Raw genomic sequence first — 26,063 nt, 5'->3', positions numbered from 1 at the left:
GCCTCACCGCGCTCACGGCGCATGCGCGGGGCCAGCCGGTGCGCACGCTACCCGCCCCCGGCCCCGCCCTGCCCCGGCCCCGCCGCCGCGGCCACACCGGGAAGGGCTCCAGGCGCTATGGCGGCGGCTGCGCGCAAGGTAAGGGGGAGCGGGGCGCACCCCGTGCCGCCCGCGGGGCCGAGGAGACGCGGAGGGACGCGCTGAGAGACGCGCCTGACCCGGTTTGTTTTGGGCCCCGCAGGTTGGAGGAAACTTCCCGCGGCTGGTGGCCGCCTGAGCCGGCAGAGCGACCGAGCGGGAGCGCCCGGGCCCGGCCGCCAGGCCTCTCCCGCCGCCGGGGCAGGGGAGCCGCGCTGGGCGGGCGGAGAGCGCGGGGGTGCGCAGCGGGCCCGCCTCATGCGCAGCCACCTGCGGAGGGGCTGAGCGGAGCCGCCGCCGCCGCGCCCCGCGCCGGGGGCTCCTGGCGGGCACTTCCCGGGGCAGCCCCCGCTGCCCGCCCCTGCGGAGCCGCCGCCGAGGGACGCACACCGAGCCCGCCGCCAGCCAGAGCCACCGCCGGGGAGCGACCTGTCAGGGCACCTCGCAGGCCGGCCCCAGGAGCCCTTCCCACGCGTTGGTTTGTCCCCGGGAGAAGCGAGTTGGGAGCCTCTCCATGCCTTATCAAGTTCCTTATCTGAGCGGCTCCCAGAAGCTGTAGACCGGTTCAGCTTTATCTGGTGGAGGGGAGAAAAACAGTGTAGCTCTCGCACTCCGTCGTAAATCGAGGACCACCTATTCTGCTGGCGTTTAACACACGAAGATGGTGAAATGCGGATTGCTGGGTGAACCGATAGGTCCCTGTTGTGGAGCGAGGGCTTTATATTCACCTTCCAGTTCCTGATCTGTGCCGTGTGAGAGAGGACGCTAGTCTTCCTCCTTCATTCCCCTTCCCTAAACCTTTCCTTGCTTCCATGTTGCATTGGTCAGACTTTTGGTCAGTGTTGTTTACGGAAGGGGGGGGGGAAAGAAGGCAGTTGAGGTTACAAACAAAAGTACTTGTATGACTCATCTACTTGGATTTAAGACATTGTATCCTTCTTTCACGGGGCCTTTGCTTCTCTCTGAAGGAATCAGATGCTTATTCCTATTCTTCCAGAGGATGAATTGAAAGTTGTACGTTTTAGACTTATTTTGGGCCACTGCTGATATTATTAAAAGACATAATGAGATTTTTTCACTGGATTATTGCCAGAATTAGTTTACACACTGAAACAATGAGTTGTTAGGCCTCTCATACGATAATATTTGCCCTGCTTTAAGTTGCTGTGGAGGTGTTTTAAAAATTGTGGAGGACAGTCTGCATCAGAAGAGGCTCTCTTCATCTCTGGTTGGTGTGGCAACCACAATCTGTCCTCGATGCCTTCAGCCTTGGCCATCTTCACTTGCCGCCCGAACTCCCACCCGTTTCAGGAGCGTCATGTCTACCTGGACGAGCCTGTCAAGATCGGCCGCTCCGTGGCTCGCTGCCGGCCAGCCCAGAACAATGCCACGTTTGACTGCAAGGTGCTGTCCAGGAACCATGCTCTTGTCTGGTTTGATCACAAGACAGGCAAGGTAAGGTGTTTATTTAAAAACACTGAAACTGCACTTTTGTTTTAGCAAGTCCCTGTAGATTGCGTATCGCTCTGGGTTTGCTGTAATAAATGTGGCTGCATAGGGCAGGAGTAAGATTTGAAGTGGTAACTTTCCAGGTAAGTTGGTAATTTCTTGCTAAGCAGAAACTTTGAATATTATGAAAAGTGTATAAAACTAACACTTGAAAATTGTTATAGTACTGAAGGACTTGCATGTGTCTCATTTATTACTGGAAATAGGCGGTTTTGAGGTGAGTCATTCAAATGTGAAAGGGCATTGTATTGATAGAGTGGTGTAATAGTATTTTTTTCAAATGCAGAGAAATTACTTTTGTATTGGTGTATGAAAATTGATTGTGAGGAGCGTTGAAAAATGGATTTTAAAAAGATACTGTGCTTTTTTGGCACTCGTCCTACTTGTGTTTTTGAAATTTTGTGTAGTATTTTGTTTGGTTCTGATAGAAGATTTATTACTGCCAACAGGAGGGTAATGGGTGGCATTCATGGTACAGTCTTACTGTTAGTGATAATGGTTTTAAAATACATCTTGTGTTCTTAACTGTTCCCCTCACAAATCTGGCAGTCTTGTTAAGTAAAATTGACGGGTCCTGTAGTGCGTGTTTTGACCACTAGGGATTGAACTGGGACAAGTAAAGTTGTTTTACTTAATGACTGTCAAGTTAATTTCAAATATCCAGCGAAAAATTAACAAAGGGCAGGCTACAGTTGCTCAACACTGTATTTTTTTTCCAAATATTTTCATGTTATGCTCTAGATCGTAACATGTTCTAATTCAGCTGGTTTTTAGCTTCACACCAAGTCCTCCTATGAAATGCAGTCAGCGTAGCTCTGGATTTTAAGAATAACATGGTCTGCAATTCATGCAGATTTTTTGAGTAGTATGACACAGCATGAGGAGCAGTACAACGCAGTCAAAGTTCTTAAACCTTCCATTGTTAATTATCCTATGTTATGCAATACTTGGACATGATGGGACAAGACAAGCATTTAATTTCTTAAGGCTGGATTATGGCATGGCTTTCAAGTTACCTGCAGGTAATTGTGCAAACTGCTATCTGTATTAAATGTTTCATTAAGCATCTTGCTTTGGCTCTAAAGAGTGTGTGATGTGCGTTCTTGGATTCTAGAAAACTTGAGTGCTTGAAATACTTTCAGTGTAAGTTTTGTCTTTAACCTTTCTTGTTTGACTCAACAAAGTAAGTAAAATGTTCCAATTTGTTGTGCTGCTTTTAAATTAGAAAGTATTATCATATAGCTTTTTATCAACATTTCATACGACTTATAAAGATTTTAGGACCTGCACGTGCTCTATTATGGTTACAAATAGTCTGTCGTATTCAAGATAGTTAATTTAACAAAGCAGTGAGTATTGAGCAAGTCTGCTAACTGATAGACAAGCTCAAAAACCATCAGCTATGAGGATTTTTGTTTGTTTTTAAATTTCAGTTAGCTTTGACTTCTGTAGGAGAAAATTTATATGCTTACTCGTTTTATTTATCTATTTCAAAGTAGGAACTTAGTAGTAGTAGTAAATTAGAGGATTGTATTTGATAGTTCTTGAGATAACATCATGTGAAGATTTGACAGAAGTGTGATGAATATTGCCAAGGTGGGCATCTGTAGCCATGGTAAACAACTAAAGAACGGGTTTGGGACCAAGCCCTGGAATCTACTCCTATCACATGTTAGATGTGGTGTTGTAAAAGGTTTAAAGACAAGTGTGGCTGTGTGGAGAATTTCAGATTCTGTGCTTGTTTGCTGTCTATATGAACTGGCTTTTCATCTGGCTGAGTATCTGAATGGTAAATTGTGAGACAGTTGGCAGGGAGGGGGAAATGTACCATTAGAGATAATAGGTATCAAATGCTGTTGTGAAAAGGCAGGTGGAAGATACTGATAAATACAGGCTTCATCTTGAATCACAAGAACGACTTAAAAAATTCTGTGGTGTTTTCAAAGTACAAGCAAAACCATAAAGCTATGCCAGAACATTTACATGCGGGATCATCTATTATCATTGTTTACATAACTGCTAATAAGCACATCTCATTTAGGAAATTGTCATTATCCTATCAATGACCTATATTTAAACCTGCACAAATTCTCTTTGTCAGAGTATTTGTAAACATTTCTTAGAAGCTTATATATAGGACATTTATCGATTCTGGGGTTTTTGAAAGATGAAAGACCTTCAAATGTTAATTTAGTACTGAGAAAAGCCTTCAGATATTTCAAAATAGTTCATGAATGATCGGGAACTACTAACGAACTACTGGCTTTCATAACTTGTGGACTTGGGCAATGGCAATTTCAGGCATTACCAGTCACTCAGTCTAGTATCTGTGCTGCCTTTTGAGCTGCCTTTCAGTTACATTCTAGTACTCTTTTTTTTTTTCATGAGGGCTTGGAGTTTTATTTTGTTTAGTGAATCATGTGAGTGATCCTGTTAACTATGTAGTCTGTAAACAATTTTGTGAGTATTATCTGTAAATAGGAGTAGACTCTGAAGAGAGGGAGCATCGTTAAGCAATGCCAAGGAAAGTAGTACAGAAGGTTTTTCCTAAGGCAGAGGAAGGTATAAGCTGAAATATGTAGACTAAGCTGAAGATAACATGTTACTTACAGTTGAAAGATGTGAATGTTTACTTTGTATAAAGACATTTTAATTATGCATAGAAAAAGTTATTTGCCCAGGGAGATAATGTCTATGTAACACCAGCATTATTAAGGATGAAAATAGAATACGTTTTCAAGATTACCAATACATAGCAATTAAAAGAAGGTACTTAAAGTTGGATTTGCTCTTTAAAATATTTTAAACATAATGTGTAAGCCTAAATATGTGTATGATAAAGATGGAAAGAGATGGTGATGTGATTATCTGTACTTTTTCTGTGCATAGTAATATTTTTGTAGACAACTAATGCAATGCCTCTTCCTGCCTGTGTTTATAGATACAGTGTAATAACTCCTAGTTAACTAGTGAATTTTTCATGCAATGATAACACTGGAATATTATAATTAGAATTAATTTTATTTTTTTAGTAATTATAAGTTAATGAATCTGGGTTTTTTTAGAGGTGCCTGAAAAAGTGACTCACTAGATATGTAGGAAGAAGATGTTGTGCTGAGCAGAGAGTGTTCCAAAAAGTGTGAATCAAAGCAAGAGAAAAAGTGGGCTATAGTTCAGAAAATTTAAGTGTTTGTTCAGCTCAAATCACTGCATATGAGAAGAAACTCTTAAAAATTGTGTAACTGAAATAATCTTAAACTTGTTTTTTTGGGTTTTGTTTACATTTCTAAAAATAAGCAAGTGGAAGACCTTTGAGAATTTGTATGTCACTTCCAGGCTGAAATGCTTCTGACAGATGTTGTAGAAGCTCTTTGTAGAAACCTCAAGCTTCCGAACAGATATCCAGGTTTTCAAAATCTGGAATTATTCAGTGCCTGAGATTGTTGTGAGCTGCTATTATAAGTACCTATTATAGGGAGTTAATTGCTAGAGTTTACCAAAGGCTCTGAGAAACTGAAAAATAACGCATTTTCTTAGATAAAAAGCACTCTAAAGAACTGGTCACTTTTAATAACTGACAAAAGAAATGTAGGCACAAGTTGCTGTGTTAATGGTAGCTAATGCTATTGTTTTCATTTAATTCAAAGTGGATATGAGTTGAGCACATTCATATCTTGGTGACAGAAATGCTAACTAGTATATTGAAACCCCTAGTCTCTATAATAGTAAATGAAATTCATTAACGTTGTGCATTATGGCTTCTAGACTTAAAATATGTGAGATAAAAATACTATAAAATACTTAAAGAAAAAAACCACAAAACAGATTTTCCCCCACAATAAAACCCTCAAAAACCAAACCCCAAAAGAACCAACCAAAAATCCAAGAAGAAAACCCAAACCAATCATACCAAAGCCAACAACTCGGAACAGCCAGCCCAGAGGTACAGCCAATTGAACGTGAGCTGAAGGACCCAGTGGAGTTTGCTCTGGTTGTGTTTGGGATGACACCAAGCCCGTGAGTGTTGGTGTGGTGGGGCTGAGTTGATCTGCTCGAGGGCAGCGCTTTTGTCCACTGGCTGTGCTGAGTGAAGGGGCAGACAGGAGCCTCAGGGCTGCACTTGCAAAGGAAGAAACCCTTGCAGCTTATTAGGCCCTGTCCAGCATAGTGCATCTGATTTTGGACCACTTATGCAAGAAATACATTGACAAACAGGAATTGAGAGATTAGATTTTTTTTGCTGTATTGTACTAGGGATAAAAGTAAATTGATATGAAAGCAAACAAAATTAGTAGAGAGGAAATATGTAACTTGCTTAACATTACATAAAATGTTTTGTGGATATCAAGAACTTGGCATGTTTCAGGAAAGCACAGAACATTTTCTTTGGACGTTCTGTTTGTTTAGAAGTATTTTAGTAAATTTATCTTAAAAAACTAAGTGGGATATGAAAAATGATATTTGGAATTGCAGGATTTTACTGGGACATTTTTTTTCCTCCTGTTTCCAGTAGAGAATCCTGTGTGATACTCTTCCCTATTTAATGTTGATCTATGTAAAGGATGTTTAGTTTCCCGTGTATCAGTAGCACTTATTTCGATAGATACCATGTCTGTTATTTGTTTTTTCGTCTTATATCTTTTCAGCTTTCTGTTAGGTTGTCCGAGGGATGAACAGATGTTTTATTTTCCAGTACTCTTGATGTTGCTGTATGCTTACAGTCTGCAGTGGAGACATCTTCCAAACACTGAATGTTTGTTCCAAGTGCCCTGGGGGACTGACCTGGGATTGCTGTAATGCACTGAGGTGAAACTCCAGTGCTTAGGTGCTTCTGGTAAGAGGGTGATGCCAGGCAGCCCTTACATACACCTGTTAATATTTTTATGTAACTGCTTTTCACCTTGAATGAACCATCCAATTTTATACTGACATGATGATGAGAATAGGATGGGATAGGGAGCTCTTGCTTTTGACAAACTTGAGCACCATGATTTTAGGAGCCAGTGTAGGAGTGCGGGCAGCCATTTATAGTAGAGGTAAGTCAGTGCTGACAAGGATTTCCCTGCAGAGATACCATCTAGAGCCACTGCTGCAGAGTTAATACTGTAATTCTTGGAACTGATCCATTGCAGTCATGCTGCATCTATCCTGAGCCAGGAACACCAACACATTGATTAGACTTTAAAAACAAACAAAAATCCCTTTTGTATTTGCAATGAATTTTTACAAACCTCAAATGAATCAGGTTACTTAGCTGGAATGAAGGCCAATAAATGTGTTTTCCTTAGATCTCTTATGGGATGGTTGGGGTTTGCTCCTGGTCCCAGGCTTATAAATGCAATATCTTGCTTCCCTACACTTTGATTATATAAAATTGTTCTTGATTTTTGCTTTTTTATATGTTAGTTGGGCAATCCAGTGATCGTTTGCAGGTGGATTTACATGGTGCTGGAGAAATACTTTAATTTGTCTTGATCTTCTCGTTTTTCTTAATAAATGTGACAGCATCATTTCCTTATTTATCTAATGAAAGTAATTGAATTTATGTATGCTGTAAAGGGCCCTGTGGATGAGGAGTGTCTGTGTCACTGTGCTACTTTGCTTGTGTTGATTTGAGTCTGATCTAGCTAGAATTCTGCAAAATGTGTTGATACATACTCAGCTGTTTTGCTCCATTTTGGGTTTTGGAATTTCTTTTAATAGATAACGTGAAGTGTGGAGTCAGGACAGTGAAGAGGAAGGAAGAATGCTGTCTCCATCTCTATAGCTAGCAATTTTATAGTCTATTGCTGCTAAATTATATGACTATTTGTTGTCTCTGGACTTTCTTTTGAATCACATCAATACTTGCTTCCTGTTAATGTTGCTCACTTGCTGAGAGGTTGGATTATCCAAGAGCTCTGAATTTTGTTAGATCTTGCTGTGACCATGCATTAATATTCCCAACTTGTCTGTCTTTCCAGAAACATTTCTGCATGTGGCAGAATTATTGGAAGAAGGTTCAGCATTGTCACATTTTTGTTGAATATAGGCAAGTGTTTTTTCAGTCTGCTCTAGGAGTGGGAACATCAGGCACAGAGATGGGTTGGACTGAATCATCTTGCAAGAAGACATATCTCTGCCAGAGGCCCAGAACAGTTTCCTTCTTGAAAAGGAAAATCATGGTGCTGGAGCCAGACAATTAATTGGATACAATTTTCCTGTTGTGTTGTACCAGACTTGTGTGTAATTGAGCAATGCCTAAGAGTTTATTTCAGTCTTGAGAAAGTATAAATAAATGATGAATTTCCAGCAGGCTTATAATAGAAAGTCCAAAATCCTGTAGTAACACTATAGTTGAGTGGAAAAACACAGAAAATGCTAGCGGGAGTTTGACCTTTTGTTTTGTTTTATTTGGGGTTTTTTTGTTTTATTTTTTTACTTTTGTAAAAAATAAAGGTAATAAGTACAGGGATTAGTCAAAGGTAGTTTAGGGCATGAGCAATTTATAAGATCTTTGCAGAGCTAAGGAACATTACATTATTGACAGTTGAACTGAAAGGAAAGATAGGCTATTCATAGAACTTTTAGGTCATAAAATAATATGAACCAACTGTGGAAAGACTGAAGAATTGACAATGAAATAGGGTCAACTGCAAATGTCCTAATAGTGTAAAATAGGAGAACTTGTAACTAAATACAAAAAATACTGACAGTATTGTGCTACTGTTAAAGTGAGTTTTTCCCCAGTAGGAATATCTTGTTTAGTTTTAGTTTTCCCATGATAATTTAAATGTGTTGAAAATATTTATTACAGCAAGTCTTCAATACAGAAAGCATACAAAAACTATGTAAGAACAGAAGGGTGACCTTTTGTGTTTGTGCTAAGAGAATATTGAATAGAAACCTAAGAATTAAGTTATTAGTGCTGCATATTATCATAATTACTCTTTTAGTATTTCTTCCATAAAAATAAAATAAATGCAAGAGCTTAAGATAGAAAAGTTATGGTTGCTTGTAACCATGTATTGAGCAATGCCCTTCTTAAAGGGAGGAATAGAAATGTTATGTTTCAAATCCAGGATGAAAAGCTCTGCAGTGGGCCAGATAGATATTTGTACAGCAAGTTCTTTTGAAGACATTTGGTACTGGCTGCTGCTGTCTGCATATGTCATTAGTCTTATCTGATATGGGAGTTTTTGCTCTTAAATGGAACGTTTCCAAAGTTGTTCCTTTTTTGGAACAAAAAAGATGAGCTTTAAACCTTGATTTGTCTAAAACTCAGTCTTTGCCATAGTATCGATGTTCCCTGAGTGATTTTTTTTGCTTGTTTAACCCCACCCCATGATTAATGCTTAATTATATAGGTAAGAAGCCAGATCTCTTGGTTCTGCAAAGCTGAGCATTTAGCCTGCCTACCTTTCTGCCTTTTAATATCCTGGTGACCTTTCCCAGTAACTCGTGGCACAATTAACTGTCATTCTCTCTTTTTTTTTTTTTTTTTTTTCGTTGTTAGCTGTGATAGTTATGCCAGAACTTATGGGCAATAGAATGGCAAATCAGTTTCTGTAGTATTACTTGTGATTTTATTCTGGCATTGCTGGATTTTGCACTTATACCTACTGTTTCCAGGTGCCTGAAGAATCTGAAAACTTTCAGGAGGCATAATGAATTTTTTGTCATTCTTCATGTTTTGTACTCTGTTAGTAAAAAAATGAGCTTTATTTTTTTATATCTGTGAAGAAAAGAAGGAAAGAATCCTTTCTGCAGCCATGTTGTTTTTGCAGGTCTGCAATCTCTCTAGGTAACTCTTTGTTTTCTTATCATTACAGGGATTCCTCTTGCTAGATGCCAGAGGATTTTTAAGGTTATGTCGATATTAACTTTTTAAGGGAAAAAGAATAAGTTTGATGAAGTTTCTTTTGTTTCTCTGGGTTCTGGAACTTTAGGTCATTAAGTAGTTAGGGTGGTACCTACTTTGAGGGAAGTTACAGTACTGTGAACAAGGACAACAAATGCTATGACATGGATGAACTGACAGAGGATAACTAAGGTTGGTGTGTACCTCAGGAGATTGCCCAGTCTGCTGGTCTACAGCAGGTCTCGTGTGTTGAGGTTGCTTATGGACTTGGTAGAGGATTTTGTGTACAGAATTAATCCCTGCCAGGAAATAAGCTTCCGAGGTTGGTGTCAGGCATATTAGCTGGTAGATTAGCCTGTGTTGCTGTTTTAAGTTATGTTTCTAATTTCCAGTATATGTATATATAGTTGGAATTTAGTATTATGCTTACCTGGAACACTTCTTATATAATGTAACTTAAAATTGCCACCAAAACATGTCAGGTAAATTTTAAAAGAATTTCTGGAGGAAAAGAAGCTAAATTAATGGCATAACAATGTTCCTACTTCCACTCCTAATTCCTTAAGGGTGGAAATAATACAACACTTTCACTTACAGCTGTCAACCACTACTTCCTTTTTAAGAACTCAAAGGGGAAATTTTTTTTTTTCTGTCTTCCTCTTTGAGGACTTTTCATAGACTGCGTATTCCAGCACGTGTAGGAGAAAGCCAGCAATACAAATTGTCATGGAAAGGGTTGGTTGTTTTTGCAGTCACTGTAGCTATTCAACGTTAGGTAAAGCTGCTGGTTGTGCTGCTTAAGCAGAGCTTTGGTAGTGTATAAATGTTGTCAGTGACAGTGAAGGCCAGTGATTTGGTCTATGAACAGAGCCCTTCCTGTGTAATTAAGGGAAGAAGTGATAGGCTGCTATTTCTATTAATAATATGTTAGCTGTAACACGGAAAGGCATGTGGGTGCTCTAAGTCTATTTGAATGCTCTTTACCCATGGCGTCATTCTGATCTTTGGTTGCATTTATGAATGACTCTTAATTAGAAAGTTAAAAGTATGTGTGCTGCATCTAGATAACTTCTAACTTCCACAGAAACAGAGAAGAAAATGTTTCTGGAGGTTTTTGTACTTGAACAAATGCATTGCATCAGCACACAAGGACAACCTTCCTTTCAAAATGCATGTTTTGATTTTGAATCTGTGTACACATGCTGCCCGACTGACTGAGATCAGCACAGATTGTACATCCATCCTGTTGCAGCATATTGCTTCCTGATCAATTTAATGCAGATCTACATTCTAGCTGCAGATTGACCTTCCCTGACCCCATGTTCCAGAAGTGGGCTTGGGAAGGGTTAGGTAGGCCAAACGCTGCACCAACGCAGTTGTCCTTTCTCTGAGCCACTCTAGGACACCTGGATTGCATTCCTGGGGGCTCCTTAGGTCACTCTGTTCTGGCATTTTGCCTGCTTCACAGGTCAGTGTAAATGTGCCTGCAGTTGAACAATTATGTATGCAGATGTGCAGGTAAGAAGGATTATTTTGGTCTGCCCTGGTTATCAAATCCAAGTGTGCTCATTTTCCTTCCTTCCTTTCCCACACAACTTAATGTTGAGCCTTCCCAGGATAAGTGTCGCTGGATAAATTTTAGATGATGATCTGAGTTTCATAAACTAATACTAAAGGATCTTCATGACTACTACTCTTTGAGATCTGGAACTTGTACTGTCTTTGTGTGTTATGGTTTAAACTTGCAGTATGCATATTCTTTTATAATTGCTGTTTTGTAAATAATTGCTTTGTAATATCCTTAAAAGCCTTTTATGAAGGTGTAGTTTTGAGTCTAATGTTAGGGTACCTGTAATCTTGTAACATTATTTCAGTGACTGGATCTGCTTGCTGGAGTTATGCCTCAAATCTAGAAAGTATGTTAAACCATTCTGCTTTCAATATTGCTTCAGACAGTTATTATACAGGTAAGCAAAGCTCAGTGGAGACTGTTCTGTCTTGTCCAGAGCAAAACTTTTCAGACAATCGAAGGATTTAAGAAATAGTAAGTGCTTGGTTATACTTGTAGACATTGGGAAGAGATAATTTTTTTCAAGTGCTACACTCATGCTGAGGTGTCTCAAGTATTCTTTTTCATGGGACAATTGTAGTGGCAGGATTTTAAAATGTGAATTTGTGATCATATATGCACAGAAAATGTTTTAACCTTGAAGTTTAGTTGTGTTTACAAACACAGTCAACATGCATTTTTATTTCAAAATTTGCATTTGAGGCAAATCAGCTTTCTAGGTACAGTCTCTTCTATCTGAGAAGAAGTTGTGACTTTTGGAAAGTTCTGCTTGAATTTGCAAATAATGTGGTAAAAAGAGTTACAAGAAAAACAAATATTTTGGAACATAGCAAGGGGCCAACTTTTTTTAAAATTTAATATTAGCAGTGACAATATAGTTGCTAGGACATGAAAAAGGACTCAAGAGTGTGTGCTGAGTCAAATATGAAAAATTCAATTCAGTCTTTTTTGTAATTTTCGACCCATGTAACTCCTGCTCTGGGGTTTCCTTTCCATGAAGCTGGAGATGATACAGGAGTGGACAGGATTAACCTTCTACTGATCAGAGAATCACAGAATAATTTGTGTTGGAAGGAACCCTAAAGATCATCTAACTCCAACACCCTTGCTGTGGGCAGGGACACCTCCCACTAGACCAGGTTGCTCAGAGTGCCATCCAACATGGCCTTGAACAGTTCCAAGGATGGGACATCTTCCACTTGTTTGGGTTTGGGCTTCTAGCATAGTAGTAATAGTAGTAGTTGTTGTTATTATATTCCAAAGCAAAATAATTTCTGTCAGTGCTTTTAATAATTCTTGATGAAATGTCCCATTTCAGTGGAAGAAAAGCACACCAGCAGTAAGTGACTACAAAGTCAGGTAGTTGTTAGTACACTGCATTTGTTCAAACAACTGTCAGGAGTGCATTTAATCAGTTGTGTCCATGAGCAGGTCTGAGGGCCATCTTTGCAGGGTTCTTTTGGTTTATCCATATGCTGTGTAGACTTAGGCTGGTGGAGGTGAGCTCCTTTTTTCCCCCCTCATGCCTTGTATTTCTGAGCATTTGAAAGACTATGAGCTGTACTTGCCTTTTTAATGCAGCCTTTGAAGTATGAGCGTTGTTTGCTGGCATCTTAAAAGAGGGAGGAGAAAGTTTATCTGCTTTGATAAACAGTCCTTTGGAAAGAGCTCTGTGACCTTGCTTGAAGAAGGATTATGATGAGAGGAATATCTTGTATATTTATTTTATATAATCACAAGTGGTAAATTCAGTTAAATGTGGCTTGTTTACAGTGTAAAACACTTAGATACCTGCCTGCACTTGAGGCACAGTAAGGGTATTATCATTTAAATGTCAGGATTATGATAATTTACATACTTGTTTAACATGCTAGCAGTGTATGAAGCCCAACTTATAAGTTTTGAGAACATTATCATTTAAATAACTTGAGTTGTTCCTTTTTTTCAAGTATTAGAGTGGTAGGTTCTGGAGAATAGGCATGGATAACTGTTCTTTATAAAGGTGTTAATAGGTTTTTTCTGCTTGGGTAGAGCTGTTAAACATGTCCCATAGCAGAAAGCCTGCATGACTTGTATTTTCCCACAATGCTAATGAGAAACTGCATTTTGAAGACTGTGGTGGAATATAGAGTCTTTATTATTTGCTGCAAAACTCAGAACTGCAGTTCAGAGAGAACTCTTGCTTTTCAGTTTCAGTTCTATTCTTTTGCAGGATTTTGTTCCAATTTAAAAGGTACTTTCTACACTATCGATTTGTGTTCCTCCATGCTTTCTAGTACCTTTGACAGAACAACTGAAGCAAATAGCATAGAACCAAGTCTTGTCAGCTTACATTGTGCAGTGAAAATGTACTTTAGAAAATCCAAGGTCACTGAACCTACATGTTGATGAAAACGTTGGTGGTAATACTTATTTAGAGCATGATGCTCTTGCCACCATTAGGCAGTCTAATTGAACAGGAAGAGTGAAATGGAATAGGCAGCAAAAAAGCACAGTGAACCCCAACATTAGAGACTGTTCCTTGTTTCAATTAGCTGATCCTCTCGAGGCCTAAAGCCTTTGTAGCAGAGAGTTCCTCTCTATATTGTGGTTTTGTCAATTGCTGGGTAGTAACTTCCTTTTATTTTTAATGTATGCATATTACCATTAGGAAATGTGATACTTCAGGTTGGAATTAAATTCCCTTTACTTTTTCTAGTTGAGAAGGTGAAAAATTAAGTGTTGTGCAAAATACTGATTCTTAGGAAGGTGTTTGACAAAACTGAAGAAATAAGAACAAATCTATGGCAGAAAAGGTTATGGGTGCACAGAGTATTTCTAATATTAGCTCTTCTGCATAACTGCTCCATCATTCATCCTATCCTTCTTCTCGTGTTAATTCCCACACTTGGGCCACTCATAAAACAACTAAACTTAGACTTTAGCTCCCTTGTTTGTCCTCTATGATGTTGATGCTGTCTTCCTTCCAGGTTTGGGATGAAAAAAATTGCAGATTTTTAAGAGTTAGGTGTTTTTCACAATGCTTCCCCACTGGAGTCTGTAAGTAATCCCAACTGCTTCTTTCCTCCTTGCTACTGTCCCTTTCTCCCAAGTACAAACAAGTGCTAAAATGCCAGCTTTGTGCACCTTGCCTTCCTCTCCTGTCCAAGTGGCTTTGAGTATGTATGGTGATGGAGCAGCCAGACATGAGTTGATTTAGGGGCTAAAGAGAGGAAAAGCAGGGGAAAGAGGAGTGCAATGAAAGGCTGGAAGAAACCTTTCTGCTTCTATTCTTCTATTTCTCATTCTTTGTAAATACAAGCCGCCAGTTCTCAGGTCACTTGCTCTGGTTTGAGCCTGGTAGCCATGGAAAGGGGCTTTCAGGGCTCAGATGCTGTGAGGGCAGGAAGCACATCTTTATAGTCACTTTGGAGAAGTGCTGAGGTGAACTTCTTACCAGCATTGAGGCTGGACTGGGGATAAACAATTGGGTGAGAAGAGCACTGAATACTGAAGATACCAGGGAGTTTGTGTGGGAAATTCTACAAGGATGGGATAGATACAAGGGGATCAGTGTTACTAGTGGATCAAGTGATAGAGAAGGGAATACTGAAACTGAATAGCAGTTGAAGTGACAATTGCACACTCGAGATTGCAAGTTGCCCTTTAAAAAAAAAAAAGAAAAACCAACGGGAAACATGTATTGCTACTTCTCCTTTTCAAATTTACTTGTACCTTTAAGTGCAGATGCCCAAAGAGCAGAGTCTTGCGCTATTGAAAAATGATCGTAAACGTTACAGTTATCATTTAAGGTAACAAAGCTTTTATTGGTGATTTTCTGTGTTGTGCTGTTAGAGTATTTAATTTTTAAAGATGCTTACTTAAAATATTCTTAGCATGTTGAAAAGAGCCATTGCTACGAGTAGAACAGGAATGGCAGTTGTGAGGAGCTGTATTTGTACTGAAGTATTTCCAGAGCAGACAGATATTTTTAATTTTTCTATTGAACTAGTCATGTAGTTGGAAGATGGCTCATCTTCCATGAAAGATTTTAGGAAAAATAGTTTCAGCTCTTTATATAAGACTGTTGTTAGTGAGGAGTGTGCTGTCTTTCTGCCATATTTGAGACACCTGCTGTTGAGCACTTCACCTGTTTTTAATTGTGACTTGCTAATGAGACTATTCTCTATTAGAGTTCACTAGGTGGTTTTGGTTTAAGTTGAAATAGCAGCATGGAAATACTTGGTGTTTATGTGCTTCTGTCAGAGCTAAAATAGTTTGTGTAATACTTGATGTAGTTTTGAATATGTTGCTTCATGAAGAAATCTACTGATTCAGTTTGCATTTTAGTGATACTGAGATAAATGTTCTTATCCTTGAACTGACAACGGTAACTTAATATCTGCAGAAGGTAAAAGCTCTAGTAGTTTTCTTTTGAAATCAATGGTAATTTTTTTTTTCTTTATTAAGTTCATTATTTGGTTGGATAAAGTGACTTAGTGACTGGCTTCTTGTGAGTTTTGTTTGTTTTGGTTTTGTGCTTTTTGAAATTTTATTTGTTTCTTTGTTCTTTATTTTCATGGCTTAGAGACTGAATCCTCCTAATATGCATTGAATTTTTTAGTTGAAATGTAGTACAGAAATCTGAGACAAGACTACCAGTAACTTATTGCAGTTCAAGTGATATTGAGGTTCCAGGAGATGCTGACCAAAATCTTTGTCAATTATACACAGCTGGTAAGCTTTTAGAAAGAGAGGCATGAGAATGAAAGACGTTAGCTGATCTTGCCTGAAGTTTTGTAGTTTTTCTGGTCTAACCGGCAAAGAGGTAAAACGTTTTGCATTCTATCAAAGAGTCCACTGCAAGAATCTTTCTATTGTAATTTATTGTGGAATATTACTGTCATGTCACTTACTTTCTGTAAATGATTATTAATTTTCTCTTAATAAGCAAAAAATGCATTCATAATTTGTACATTGGTTACTGTGTATATGGATGACTGATAAAATCTAGAAGGACCTTGAAAATTAGTTTATTAAAAATAGGTAGGTATTCATAGAACAGTTAGGAATAAAGATAAAACTTCAGTTGGTTTTAAATGCCTACCTTTTCTTGCTTTTAGAATAATAGTTGTGTGAGTTCTCTTGGGATTTTTCTCTGTTTTGTTACTCTGAACTATTGATGTGGTTTGCACAATTTTGTTTACTACTTTGCTGTTTCTGGTATTTAAGTTTTCAAGCTAAACCTTTCAAAGGGAAGTGAAGAAAACATCAACGTTCCTGATGTGCCTGTTAAGAAACACTGAGGTTGAGAAACAGGTGGCAGAAAGCTGCTGGGTGGTGCTTGATGATCATGTGTCATGCTTTGCATTAGTTCTACTTGGCGCTGGATGAGTGGATGGTATTGGAAGTCTGGAGACACTCAGCTGCTGAGTCTAGAATCTGGCAAGTCCATCCAGTTTGTGCAGTCAGGAGGTAGATAAGCTGCTCAAGTTGTCCAGTTTTGAATTAAGTGAGAAAAGTATAATGTAACACAGTAAATGAGGTGTACCTTTGTTAAGAGGATATGTTTATTTTATCTGACTTGAACTAATTTTTAGAGACAGAGAAGCAAGCCCCGAAATAAATGTACTAAAAGTGCACTTTGTTTGTTCCCATGAGAGCTTGTTAAAGATTAAATAATACACTTCAAGCTCAGAAGTTTAGCACCCCTTTGTTTTTAAGGTACCTTGTTGAATGTTGAAAGAGTAGGGGATGTTCTGTGATGTTTTTCCAGTCCCTGGTGTGCTTTGCACGTGTTGCTGTGTGTGCTGGGAGGGGACTGGTCTACACTCAGTTCACCACGTGTCTGTGAGGGTTTTGTCTATTCCCAAAGAAACCAGAACATAGAAACAGGGAGAAAGCTGGAGGTGTCCCGTGGGGCAACTCTTGAAGCGGATATTAGGGAGAGCACAGCAGCTGTGGACTGCACAGGCTGTGTTTCCATAATTACTGTGGAATGTGACTGCTCCCAGCATAGACCTGGTGTGAATGGGGGAATTTGGTGGGATGAAAACTATTCGAAATACAGAGAGAAGAAAGCGCAGAGCTGACTCCTGACACTTCCCTGGAAAAGTAGATGGGAGATTCTGAGTGCAGTCAAGGAAAGTGCTATGCAGTGAAGCCAAGAGATGTGTAAAGACTTGAGGTTGTGTGTATGGTACTTTCCTGCTGCAGCCTGTCACTTAACAATGCCTCAAATACAGCTGCTTCCTCAGCCCCGAGGAGCTCCTGTCAGGACGTAATTTTAAGATCAAGTAGGAGAAGGACTAGCTTACTTCTAAGTCTGTGGTAGACAAATTCCTGCCTACTCACCAGAGCTATGTGGGAAGGTACTTTCATGTGAGAGGGGCTTGCCCTTTACTTATTTCCTGTATCTCCTAGATTTTGTAACTTCAGTGGATAGTCACATGAATTTGTGTATAAGCAATCCGGAGAGCTGTTACTGATCTATATACAAATTTCATATTCTGTTTCTATTGTAACAATAACATCTTAATTGTTTTAAGCTTAACTGGGCAAAGTTTTGAAGTGTTTTTTTCTGGTAAACACTTGAAAATTCACCTAACAAAACTGTCACAGAGTTGTTTGGGATTTAAATTTTTTTTTTTCTTTTATGAAACAGTGCAAAGCGGTAATAATTCAATGAAACATTCTACCAACCTGCATCGTGTATTGTGTTTGGTATGCCTACTATATGCTTAAGACCCAAGTAAACTACTTGGCTGTAGAGGAAAATCCTTTTCCAAAAACTTTGAAAGAAGAAATAGGGACGCACATGTTTCTCTTAAACTTGTGTTTAACCATGTTGCTCTTAATGCTGCCAATTGCCAGTGGCCCAACCTATTTTCCTTTGAAACAAGCTTTGGATAGCATCTAATTCTAATTAAAGTTTATTAAAACTTTGTACTAATAGTAGACTAATTATAGGTAGTGTAAAAGTCTTGTTGATTTTCCTTTAATCAAAGTATAATCTTGTCTACAGCTGTATTAAATTTAAGCTTGGATGACAAAACTCCTGGTATGTCAAAGCTTATTACTTAACAGCAGACATGTTTTTTGTGGGAAGGCTGTGTTTGTACTGGGAGTGCACTTTGAATGTTATGTGAACTTAATTGGAGGGCTCATCTGTTTTGGTGATACACAGTACAGATGTTTTTTTTCCATGGAGTAGATGGGCCAGTGTACATGGGACTGATTTCATGCATAGTACCAGTGCATTGCCACTATTATTAAGTGTCATCATTTTTAATAACAAGCTTGCTGAGCTTTCTTCCATATTTTGCTTGGACTATAGATTTTGAAATAATTCTTTACATGTTTTTGTTTAGAGCTTCTAGTGTATGTCCTTCTGTCAGTTGGGGTTTTTTCTTTTAGTAAATGACTCATTCTCTTGGTTTGCTTTGGTTTCTGGACCTTGTTTTCTGTTCTTCTAAGAGCATAGATAATGAATTGTAGCAGAATTTAATATATTAAATGTCAAGAATACTTTTCAACAAAGGGCTGTCTTTGTACAGAAAAAGCATAAGTGTTCTCAGAACAGCAGTTTTTGAAAATGCTGGTTAGACACAAAAAATCTTCTTGTTAATTCCAGTTCTTTTGCAGCATATGGCAAATTTCTAACTAGATACTTTCTACCATTGATTAGGAAGTTCAATTTCTATATTTAGTGGGAAAAGCCTTTGGCAGCATTCTGGTTTTTACTTATGCTTGCTTATTCTGGGTAGAATTCCAGTAACTTGTGTAATTTCAGTATCAGGAACACTGACGCTGAGAAACCTAATTTTCAAATTTGAGAAGTACAAGAATTGTTAATGTGGATGTTGAAGTGCAGAAGTAGCTTGTCTGAGAGGCTTTAGACTGTAAAGATGGAATTAATATTATAGGCAACCTACAGAATATGTGGGTATATTCCTATAATTAATGGAAAATTCAGTATTAGAAAAAACCTTGAACAACCAAATCTTCAGAATATAAACAGTCTTCAGCTGTAGTTTCTGCTCTGTTTTGTGGCATTGGTTTTGCATTACCCAGCCCGGGCAGTGTGTTGTGTATCGTGGCCTTGCCCTCTAGTGGCTGCAGCTCAACTTTAAATAGTGAACGGAAAAGGCATTTTCGTGCTTAGGGAAGGGATTTGGAGAAAATCTTACGGTGGTTTAAAGAACTAAATCATCGAAGGAGGCTATTTCTTCTTAAATGACAATCTAGAACCTCTGATGCATGAAGAAAGATGTTCTTTTTGTACTTCGAAATTTTTTGTCTGTGTTCTAGAGGGAAATATGGCACATTTAGTATAAGAAATTCTAAGGTTTGATAATGACTTTTCAGAGGGATGGCCGACCAGTCCCTCAGGCTTTTCAGCTGAAAAGGGTGTGGGATTGCCAGCAATACTTTGCAGTTCCCCTGCTCCTAATGCCCACTGGCAGATTGGCACTGGTGTGTTCTGGGCGCGTTTCTATTGACAAAGAGATGAAGAGTTTTGAGTCATTGGTTGTTTTGTATGTTTGTGTTGTTTTTTATTTTTAGTTTGTCTGAAGAATCACATTCATGGGCACAAGGTTACCGGTGTAACATCCTTGATGACCCTGATGGAAAATAGCTGTGTCTGTAGAAAACTGTATCTTGGCAAGTTTTGCCATATTAGCAGCCGGTCTAATCTGTAAATCCAGTGTACCTTGTATGTGATTTTTGCCCTTGACTAAGATGTATGAATTGTGAGTCACCACGTTTGATACTGTAATTACCAGATCCTTGAACACCTTATCTGCCCTCTGCCCATTTCTCTGCTGGGGTGGTTCTGACATGAATGCATGAGAAAGTTGTTTTGAAGCCAGTAGGACACAGCTAAAGAAATGACTGATCGATATTCTGTCAGATTGCCTATCAAAAATCCGCTCATACATTCTTTCCCATTGCTTGCTGACCCATCTCCATATGTGGATTTCTTAAAATAAATAATCGTTTTGTTTATTGTGAAATTGTTGATCTCAAAGGAGCACCAGAATAAGTCAGCCTTTGTTCATGAATATCAGGGTTTAATTACTACTTGCTTTGCAAGTCCTGATCCAGGAATGCATTGCAAATAAATACAGCCTCCTCCCAGGGTATTTTTGCTCTCACTTTGTTGGAGGTATGGCTTGGCAGTGCCTTAAGTACAACTATTAAATTCCCAATTGTCAGATTTCTCCTCTGTGCTGGAAAATGAATTTTCCATCTTTGGATGGAGCCGCACCCATCTCTCTAGGTGTTTGGTTTCCAGTTAATTGCATTTGCTCTCTGCGTGGAATGCTGAAGTTCAAAACACAGAATGAAAATAAATTAAATTTAGTAATATTTTTTTTTTAAGTTTTGTTCTGTCCTTGATGCAGAGAAGTCTTTTGAAAAGCAAGGAAGCGTGTATTGTTCTGGTGACCTGTTGTTTTCAGTATGAGGAACTGTGTAGTGAACTCACTACACTCTATTTAGGTAATATTTGTGGTTTGGACCTCTTACAAAAAAATCTTGTTAGACATGATTAAAATTAGTGCAGTGTCATTTGTACTAAGGCAGTTCCCTTCAGTTAGGACTTGTACTTCTGCATCTTTATTGGCTGCCTTGAATTTATATCACAGTAGCTTTAGGTTTGTTCTCAGCATGGGCTTTTAGCTGTAGTTCAGCAATGTGCTGAATCTTATTTTCCTTGTGACACTTGTGCTCTATGAATTAATAGTTCAGGAGCAGATGGTGGCAGAAAGCAAGTGAACATTTTTTTGTGAAAAGGAGAGATGAATTAACTAGACTGTCTGCAGATGTTTGTTTTTAAAAAAAAGTACTGTAGTGATATAGACAAGTCCTTTCAGCTGGAATATGTCCCTTAATAAAAGGTAGAAACTTTGCTAAGTTTTTCAAGCTATTTTGAGAGATTTTATATAGAGAGAGAATACCAAACCACTGCTGCATTGCATTTGGAGGTATCTGTGAAATCTGATGTGGGAGTTTTTTCTCTGCCATAAACCAGCAGCAGTATGGAGTTAATGATAGTAGGTAAACACAGTGCCTTGTGTGGAAGGAGTAGAAATGAGAAATAGTTTGAAATAGTTTCAACAACTCCCTTTACTCTCTAAGCAGTTGCAAAGTCAGCATATGAGAAGAGATTCTTCTGTGCCAGCAGTAGAGGAGCTTTGATGTAACAATTAACTAATTTACCAACTTAGCAGTGAGTAGCAAGACAATTAAGAAGCTTTTGCAGTTCTGCACCTGCCTTGAAATGTCTGGGGTTATGTTGGGAGTTGGAGTTTCCTGATAAACTAAGGAGCTGCCTCAGAACCTTTTGCTTTTGTATAAGTAGTTCGTCTTTTCTGGCAGAGTATCTGGTAATCCTGGCTTCTCTTGTGGTTTTTCTCCAATTTGCTTGCAAATGAAAATGTAATTGTTTGCTTATAGAAGTTGAGTGGTGCAATTTTCTGAAGGAAAATTTCCCTTTCAGTTAATTTTTTGCTAGTTACTTACTTACCTCGTTAGCTCGAGAGTTTTGAGGAAGCAGAAACAATGGATAATGTTCATGTTGGATTTCTGATTCTCAGTATTTACTGACAGATGCTGAAAGTATTTCAAGATTGCTTTTAAAAAATCATTTGTTTTTCATTTGTTTTCTTCTTTTTCTGTCATTTCTGGTTATTCTTCAATGTTTTGCCATTAAGACAATTAATTTGGTTTCTTTAGTAGGTGTTAGAGAAATATACTTTTAGTTTTTGTTTATGCAAGGTTCTAATAAGGTCAGTTAAAACCTAAAGACCAGGAGAGATTTATTCTTTACCTCTGCTCTTAAATTAGGGCAAAGCTCTGTCCAAACATGACAAACCTCTCTTTTTGTCATACTTTTCATTGCAGCAGTTGGAGACAAAACCACAATTTATTTTGGTCTTACACTTCATTAGGTTGGCCAAAGAATGTGGACTATCAAGTGTAACCATTTTTTGATTGTGAGTTTAAGAACAAAAATTTTTGTTTTCTGTATAGTCTTAGTGCTCTTCACTAATGCAGAATATTTATGGGTGCTTTTGCCTCCTAAAGGTAAGAGTAAATTGCAATAATACATTACAAACCTTTAGGAGCATGTATGAAACATGTATTTGAAAAGAAATTAAGATTGTGTATGAGAACCTGCTCTTTGCAGAGCTTACTTACTTTATCTGGATACATGTGTCCTACAAATACAGTATTTGGGAATTTGTACAAGTTAACTTTACTTATTTTTATTTTATTTTAGATTTATTTTATATATAATAAATATAATATTTTCTTTATTTAATTTAGTTATTGCAGAGTTTGAGTGTGTCATGTTGCCAAATTTTAATTGCCTTTATTGGAGTAAATAACAGTGTTTAGCTTTCAGTCTTGTTTTGTAGGAAAGTATTCCTGAGGGCATCAGGATTGATGAGTGTGTTTCAGCAATATTTTACACTTAGAAATAATTAGCCTGAAGAGGCCTGGATTTCTGGGTAATGGCCTATTAGGGTGTTTTATTTCTTTATTTTACAGCTGCATTAAGTTGCAGTATATTTCCGTAATTGATTAATATAGAGAGCACAGTAGCATTAAGTGAAACATCGGGAAGTCACCTTGGCCATATGTTTTCCCCAGGGTCCGTGTTTGGTGTGATGATAGAAGTTGAGATAAATTATACAAAGTAATCACTGATGTCACAGTGATATGTGATATGTAGCTGTACAAATGTCTTGTGTAACAAGAGGCTGAGCTTCTTTAATGAAATAAAGCAGAAAACTTATTTGCAAAAAGTACAATTTCCTTCTAAAAACCTGGTTTTATTGACTTTTTACTGTTTTTATGATTACATTGCACAAGTCAGTGTTTTAATATGGAGCAGGAAAAAGTTCTTATGAATTCTCTGGATGTTATGTAAGATACTGTCATCTATGACAGCAGTAAGACAAAATAAGTCTCTTCTTTATATTGTTTTAGTGTTCTAATGAGTCAGTTTGAGCATCTTGGAATGATGTGTGAGTAATCATTTTCGGGGAAGCTTTCTGTTGATTATACTTCATTGTTAATGTATTTTAGTTTTGTAGTCGAAGCAATGATGTGCCTTAAAATTCTCTCAGCATTTTCAGGATGGAATTAAAATAGTACTTGTGAATTTTCATGTAGGCTGAAAACTCAGTTTCCTCAAGAATATTGTATATAACTAGTACTGAGTTAAGTAATTTTTTTATGGGAAACTTTTCTGCTTTGTCTATATTCAGGATGGACTTGCATCTTTTCTGAAGGTGTTGATATCCTTCATTTCTTCTGTGATTCATATACAAAAGTTTGAAAGTATGATGTATGTGAAGGGACAGACTTTTATTCTGCTGAGAAAAGAATAAATATAAAATTCTTCTAGTTATTCTGAAACCATCCAGCACTTGTAGCAGAAGGCTGATACTCAGAAATTTTTGTGAACTGTGAGAACAAATGTTAGGTAAAAGAGACATTCTGAAGAGTAGTAATTAGTAACTATGGTGACAGATGTCTCACTGTAGCAAGTCAGTCAGCTATAAATAAATCAAATTACTTGTAAATTAGAACTCTTCCTCTACATCTCTTCTTTTTAAAAATAGCTTTTTGCATCAAAACTAGTGACACTCATGTGTAGAGAGAGATCTATTTTTGTATGATGGTGTCACATTTTGTGGTAAAACATTTAATCTTGAAGTTTTTGGTGAGTATCTATCTTGTCATTCTTCTCCTTTTGACAGTGAATGCCTTTTTGGATTATTTGAATAATCTAGGGATAGATTGGCACTCGGGTACATGAGCAACTTCTACCTTTTGCAGTCACTTCATTCTACAGCCTGTGTTTCCTGCAGAAATTTTTATTTAGAAGAGGAACAAATATTTTGCATCGTGCCTGGCATTGCTTCTGCTCACATCCTTCGTCGTGAATCTTCTACCATAGTGTACTTACTACAGAATTTTGAGGAGCATTTTACAGAATAATAGGGAGTACAGAATTTTACAGCATAATAGGGAGTGTCCAGGACGTGTTCTTCTGTGACTTGGTGTTGTACTACATTTTCCCGTTATGGAATATGATTGATGGGAGGTGTTAATTTCGCAAGTGTCAAGTTAGGCTTGAAATGTTTGTTTCTAGAAAATCGTTTGTGTGTTACTTGAATGCTGCCAGTTCTGCTGAAGGAGGGTGAAGGCAAATAAGTTAGCAAGGGTTAGCATCCTTTGTGATAATGTTTCCATTCACATTGGTTCTGCAGAGTCATAGAGTAAAAGCTTTGTTTTCTGTTTAATCTGTTACTTCAGTGTTGGTATATATGTTATATTTATCATCTTATGTGAAAGATATAAATATATTTCTGGGTTTGTTTTTTTTTTTTTCTCTACTGGGTTTTTTTCTAGATATTTTCTTGTTTTAGGTGTTTGGAGCATTGACAGTTCCTTTTGAAACTGAAATAAATAAAAGCAATCTGCAAGTGAGTTAGTGATGTTTATACAGTTCTGCACTGACTGATGTTGAGGGATTCAGCAATTGTAATGCAATTTGTTTACTAATATTTTCACGGAATGGTTCAGATTGGATGGGACCACAGTGGGTCATCTGGTCCAGTCTCCCTGATCAAGCAGGGCCATCTGAGAGCATGCAGCACAGGATTGTGTCCAGATGGTTCTGGAATACCTCCAGTGAGGGAGACTCCACAGCCCCTCTGGGCAGCCTGTTCCAGTGTGCAGTTACTGCAGAGTGATGAAGTTCTTCCTCATGTTCAGCTGGAACTTCCTGAGCATCAGTTTCTGCCCATTGCCTCGTGTCCCGTTGCTTGGTACCACAGATTAGAGCCCAGCTCTGTCCTCTGACACCTGCCAGCAGATACTGATTGACATTGGTGTCTGTCACTGGTTCCCTTCTCAGTTGTCCCTTCTTGAGGAGGAACAGCCCCAGCTCCCTCAGCCTGTCCTCATAAGAGAGGCTCCAGTCCCTTAATCATCTTTGTAACCTCTGCTGAACCTGCTCCAGGGGCTTCATGTCTCTCCTGGACTGAGAAACCCAGACCTACATTTTAGGAAAAAAACATATATTTCATGAAAGCAAGGATGATGTAGGTCATGGTTTCCTTAATTTTCTTAATTCAGCTTGAGACAATTGTCTTCTAATAAAGAGAACTTCAGATTCTGGTTGTGAACTGTACTTAAAAGTGCTTATGTAATTTATGTACTTATTCTGACATATAACAATTGACAGAAGTCAGGTAGTTGACACTGTAAATGCAGCCTGCTCTCTGCCATTCTGTTCTTGACTGATGCTGCTGCTGTGGGAGGTGTGATTATGTGGCTTAGGAATCAGCTCCTAAACTTTGCTTAGTTTTAGCTCAGGTCATTGTAACATACCAAGTTAAGCAAACTGAAAGTGGTAATAGTTCTGAAACTGCACTGGGTTTTCAGCTGTCCCTGCCATCAAGCCAGCTTTGCTGCTTTCTGTGGTGGCTAAGGAGCAGACAACCTACCACCATCCTCATTCCTTTTGTCCATTACCCCATGTGAGCTGAAGAAACCAGTCTGGAATTATGTCATGGTTGTGAAAGGTGTGGAGGACTACGGGTTAAAGTTGAGGGTAGCAGTGCATAGTCACACAAACCTTTGGACACAAGCAGTAGAGATTTTTATTCTCATTATCATGTACATGCACAAATTTTGAATTGTGAGCATGAGTTTTTGCTTTTGTTTTAAACTAGAGAACTTGGATTGTGATATAGTTTGAGGTCTTAAGCTTTTATCTTCTGTCATTCTCTTAAGTATGAATTACTTGGAAAAATGCAACAATACTACTTAGAAGATTAGATTTGATAAAAATAGGTCAGACCATTTGAATAGCATATTTTAAGCTCCATGTAGGTACTTGCTAGTAAAAAGTGAGTAATTAGAAGGAATTGCTTAATATTTCTAGTAGCCTTTCTGTTAATAAAGACCACTTTCTAGTGCAAGTCAAAAATCATTGTAAAA

At 38.3% G+C, this 26,063-nt stretch overlaps 1 protein-coding gene across 30 annotated transcripts in view; it reads left to right on the top strand.

The window, feature by feature from the left end:
- The first annotated feature begins 68 nt into the window (after positions 1–68).
- SLMAP (sarcolemma associated protein) overlaps positions 69–26,063 on the top strand; it is an 82,459-nt gene continuing 56,464 nt past the window's right edge. For 12 of the 30 annotated variants that reach the window (XM_088171473.1, XM_088171496.1, XM_088171488.1 and 9 more), the window contains exons 1-2: positions 71–138; positions 242–1,593. In XM_088171473.1, coding sequence (XP_088027599.1) covers positions 1,396–1,593 — 198 coding nt within the window. In that variant the 5' untranslated portion in view covers positions 71–138; positions 242–1,395. Of the gene's footprint in view, positions 139–241; positions 1,594–26,063 lie in introns of all 30 variants that reach the window. The other 18 variants (XM_088171489.1, XM_088171493.1, XM_088171497.1 and 15 more) reach the window with 5 other exon arrangements.

The sequence above is a fragment of the Sturnus vulgaris genome, chromosome 11 (assembly GCF_052056855.1).
Source record: "Sturnus vulgaris isolate bStuVul1 chromosome 11, bStuVul1.hap1, whole genome shotgun sequence".
NCBI lineage: Eukaryota > Metazoa > Chordata > Aves > Passeriformes > Sturnidae > Sturnus > Sturnus vulgaris.
The sequence above is the reverse complement of the archived record's forward strand: the minus strand, read 5'-3'. Positions and strand labels throughout refer to the sequence as shown.